This window comes from Zingiber officinale, chromosome 4A (assembly GCF_018446385.1).
Source record: "Zingiber officinale cultivar Zhangliang chromosome 4A, Zo_v1.1, whole genome shotgun sequence".
Taxonomy (NCBI): domain Eukaryota; kingdom Viridiplantae; phylum Streptophyta; class Magnoliopsida; order Zingiberales; family Zingiberaceae; genus Zingiber; species Zingiber officinale.
The window spans coordinates 148,726,186-148,731,014 of NC_055992.1; the positions used below are offsets into that span (position 1 = coordinate 148,726,186).

Here is a 4,829-nt window from a genome sequence, read left to right on the forward strand (position 1 = left end):
CGCTGCCCAAGTGCCCACTGCCCTTGATCAATCCATGATGAGGTTTAGTTTTGGTTGGGAATTCTGTAGACTCAAGGATTTTGATGAATTGTTTTCCTTTGTGATGATCTACTGTTCTTGATTAGAAGAAGCATAGGACTGCTGTGGATTGGTCAGCATGATTTAAGGTTTATGGTTTTGGTTTTGGTAACATTCCAACCAGCAACCACTGAAACCGGCAATAACCTTCTCTAGCAGTGGGTAAGTACAGATTTAGGTGAGTTTTGTGTTGAATATGTGATGGATTATGTTATAGTAAGTCCTAATTAGAAGGTGGAACGATTAGGGTTAATGAAGTTAACCCTAATTGATCAATGGATTATGATTTAGTTTAGTTAATGGATGCATGATAGAATTAACTAAACTAAATATTGTGACACAGGAATTTGACGCGAGACGAGTATCTCGACGTTGGATTTGGACTGGATACGATCCTTTTCGATTGGAGGCGGGTACTTTGACTTTATGTCATTTGATATGCATAGTAATATTTTTAACAAATAGCAATGATTGTGTTTCTTATTTGCTTTGGTTGATCACTACCCGATCTGTTACATGCTTGTTTGTTTATTTGTTATGCACATCATGTTAGTCTTTATCTGATTATACATGCTTATAGGGGTAGTGACACAACCATGTTATATATTATGTTCAGGACCTAGGGTTTTGGATACCTTATCTGATTTTGTGTACCTTTGATTTGGTTCATTGTCCTATGGTACACATTTTATATATATATGGATATTGCTATGCTGTTCAGGATTTTTGCCATGCTTAGTGTCATGCACCATTCGCATGATTGTATGCTGCGCGATAGTCTGCTCAATTATTGTTGAGCACATCGCCAGTTTCATCTCTGTCGGTGCTCCGTTGGTCCGCTCATGGGTAGTGTGACGCAGCATGGTAGCACGTCAGTTTTGCTCTGTCGGTGCTCCGTTGGTCCGCTCATGGGTAGTGTGACGCAGCGTGGTAGCACGTTAGGGATCCCTCCCCGTCATCGTGTACCGGGAGATGAGAGCATTGTGCTCCCCCACTTATGATTTGGGATAGGAGGATAGGTGTACTACGACAGCATCCCGTCCACTCGGTCACTCATAAGGAGTAGTGATGGCAGAGTGCACGGTTGTCACAGCCCTACCCACTCGGTCTCACCATCGTGTGTGAGATGGTTGACTGCGTCAGGGGTGACCATGACATTGGCATCATATGAATGATGCATTTATTGCTTGTGGTTGCTGCATTTATATGGATGCATATGATTGACATGCATACAGGATTTATGACACTCTCGGTCTGACGATCCTGTTATACTTATACCCTGGTCCTGGTTAGTACAGTTTTCTCCTGCTTGTTTCAATTGCATTTATCTTTCATGTATCAAGAGACTGTACGCATGATTAGTGCTGGTTGTTATTTCCTTTATTATGCATATCAGTTGATACCCATTGAGTGTTGGACTCACACCCTCTTCCGTTGTTATTTTCAGGTTGATGCTTTCCGGAGAGTTCCAGTCGCTAGTCCCCTGCAGACCACGAGGACGTTTGTTGGTCTTTTGGGTTTCTTCTTTATTAGACTTGTTCTGTTTTGATACATTTGGATCTTGTATGGATTTTTATTTGTCGATGGGATTGGATTGGATATGTTTTGCTACATGCCTGCCTAGACGGAAGAAGAGGCGAGTGGATTTATTCCGTCGAATTTGTGGTTTATGGGTGTAGTGGAGTAGGAAATATGTTTTGAGTTTCATGGGTGTAGTTGAGTAGAGTTGTTTTTTAGTCTTCTTATCATTGCTTTAGTTGTTCACTATTAAACTGCATGGATGTTTGGATGTGTGTTATGTTTTATTATTATTATTGTTCCGACCGTGTTGGCCGATGTATATGTGACCCTGGAGGCAATGTATAAAGTTTTAGATTGTCAGTCGTATAGGGGAGATGCTGTCGAAATTTCTTCGGACAGGGACTCCCTCAGGGCGTGACAATAGGGTGAGAGGAGGAGAGTCGGTCGTGTTCATGGCAAGAAGCAAATTAAAAATGCGTGACACGGACTTGCCACGATGGCGGTCCGCAACAGTCCGCAGGATTTGGTTCGCAGCGGATTAAAAATATATATATATAAATTTGATATGCTAAGCGACATTTTGTACGCGACCGTAAGCGAAATCTGACATGGGCTATTTGACACGACCAAAACCTAATTTTTTTAATCTCTCTCTCATCTGCATGCAACTATAAATTTTTTTAATCTCTCTCTCATCTGATTGCATGCAACAATCACTGTGCTGCTAATTTTTAAAGGCGATGTAGCTGCTACAACGTTATAGCAGCTACTACACAATAGTTGCTACACGTTGTAGCAGTTTCTGTATAGTAGCTGCTATAACATGTAGCAGTGTTATTGTGTAACTACTATGTTGTAGTAGTTACTACACCATTGTAGTAGCTACTGCACCTTTGTAGCAGCTTCTACACTGTTGTAGCAGCTACTGCATCGTTGTAACAACTACTGCACCGTTGTAGCAGCTTCTGCACCGTTGTAGCAGCTTCTGCACCATTGTAGCGCTACTTCACCGTTGTAGCAGCTACTGCACCATTATAGTAGTTATTGCATAATAACTCCTATAAGTTGTAGTCGCTACTACATAGTAACTATTACAAGTTGTAGCGCTACTGCATAGTAACTACTACAAGTTGTAGCAGCTACTGCATAGTAATTGCTACAAGTTATAACAGCTATTGCATAGTAACTGTAGCAACATTGTATCATCACTGTTGTAGCAGCTATTGCATAAATAACTGCTACAAGTTGTAGCAGCTACTGCATAGTAGCTGCTATAACGTTGTATCATCACTACCACAATAATTTTTTGCATGTAATAATAAGAAAGAGAAGATAAAATATCATTTTAATTTAAAAAGAAAAAGAGAAAAGTTGTTGCATGCAGATGAGAGAGAAATTAAAATTTTTTATAGTTGTTGCATGCAGATGAGAGAGAGATTAAAAAATTAGATTTTGGCCATATCAGATAGCCCATGTCGGATTTCCCTCATGATCACGTACAAAGTGTCGCTCAGCATATCAAATCTCTCTCTCTCTCTCTCTCTCTCTCTATATATATATATATATATATATATATATATCAATAATGAATAAAATTAAAATAATCTAAAATTTAAAATATATTTTCTTATAAATTTATTTAAAATTAAAAATGAATGTTTTTAAATTAATTTTAAATAATATTAAAATATAAAATTGAGGCTCATAATAGGGATCCTTAAATTAATCTAAAAATAAAAATGACGTTTTTTTAAAAAAATAATTATAAATAATATTAAAATTTAAAACTCACAATGGCACTGACCTTCTCAATTTCAATAAAAGCGGCACGTGAAAGAGTGACTGCGATTATTCAAGAACGCGGAATGCCAACAAGGTACAAAAGTCAAACAATCCTGTGTGACCTAGAAAACAAAACCGCCAAACAAAAGCAGCAACAGCGCATGTGCTAGTGGGGCCTGCCGACCGGCCTTCCCCCCTCCGCCTGTGGTGGGGTTCACTGCTATATCCGGCGGCGGCGGAGGGGCCAAGTCGACGTACGGCGGAGGCGGAGGCTGGTTCAGCGAGGGAGGGAGCCCCCGGCCGTGCGACACCGTTATCTCGAACCGCATTCCTTGCAGGCACTCGACTCCCCCGTCCGCCGCAGAGAAGAAGTAGTTCGTGCCCTCCTCCGTCAAAGGCACCGCCACCGTCAGGTTCACCGTCGGCTCGCCGCTCCCGTCGTAATAGAAGGTCGTGTCGTTTCCGTTATCGTCGGAGAAGTCGCAGAGGGCGTAGGTGGTGGCGTTGAAGGTCTGGATCACAGTATTGTTCGAATCCGTGTCGAAGACTGCATCAAGATGGGAGCTTTGGTCGGTAAACAAAGGGGGAAATGATTTTGGAAAGAGTTAATAAAAAAAAATGGAAATTTTTGGTACTGAGGAAATCGCCGAGGAAGAAATTTTGGCTGGAAGCCCATGTAGAGTAATTGACGGCGGAGGAGTTGGAAGCGGAGTCGAAGAACCAGACGACGGTGTGATTAGCGTAGGGCGGGGCAGGCGGGGAGTCGGCGTTGGAGGCCGCGAAGAGCCATGGGAAGGTGAGGGCGAGTGATATGGCAGTAATGGCCGTGGCCGCCGCCGCCGCCGACGACGACGAGGGCACTCCCATGGCCATCGAGATGCGCTTTGCCTCTGACTCTGAGTTCCTATTCCTTGATTCTAACCGGCGATCTGCGCAACTGGTCAAGGTTGCAGCGCGTGAAGGGAGATTGGGGAAATGCTAATTTATGTTAAATTTGTTTTAAATTAAATAAAATTAGGGAAAATGGAATTGGATGGCAGTTCACATGGCGATGGGCAACCTTACCTTACATACTAATTTCAGGATATTTTCAATTAAAGTTAAATATAAAATCATCAGATCAACATAATGTTGATTTAAACAATTCAGTCAGACATGAAATATTACTATATGAGATTTTAGTTCGAAATTTGATAGTTTAAATATATTTTTTTTCTTATATTTTGATTATTTGTACTAATGATTAATAATCATTCATAATTTACCTCCCTCCTTCGTATTGATCTATAAATAAATTATTAAGATGCTAGGACGAGTAAATTATCTTTACTATATTTAAACAATTCAAATAATCTTATTTTTTTATTTTTTATTTCTTTGTCTCATATTCTCCCAATCAAATAATTTTTGAATATACATAAGCTATGATTTAAATTTATTTAGCAGAC

General features: G+C 40.4%; 1 protein-coding gene across 1 annotated transcript; it reads right to left on the reverse strand.

The window, feature by feature from the left end:
- Positions 1-3,411: 3,411 nt before the first annotated feature.
- On the reverse strand, positions 3,412-4,365 carry LOC121973774. The gene is made up of 2 exons (XM_042525127.1): positions 4,017-4,365; positions 3,412-3,928 (listed from the first exon to the last, which is right to left on the reverse strand). Exons 1-2 carry the CDS (start codon positions 4,252-4,254, stop codon positions 3,504-3,506), a joined length of 663 nt encoding a protein of 220 aa, XP_042381061.1. The 5' UTR covers positions 4,255-4,365; the 3' UTR covers positions 3,412-3,503.
- Positions 4,366-4,829: the final 464 nt, after the last annotated feature.

Coding starts and splice junctions, on each gene's coding strand:
- LOC121973774 (XM_042525127.1), bottom strand. CDS start 4,254: ATGGCCATGGGAGTGCCCTCGTCGTCGTCGGCGGCGGCGGCGGCCACG. Junction 3,929..4,016: donor CTTCCTCGGCGATTTCCTCA/GTACCAAAAATT, acceptor ATCTTGATGCAG/TCTTCGACACGGATTCGAAC.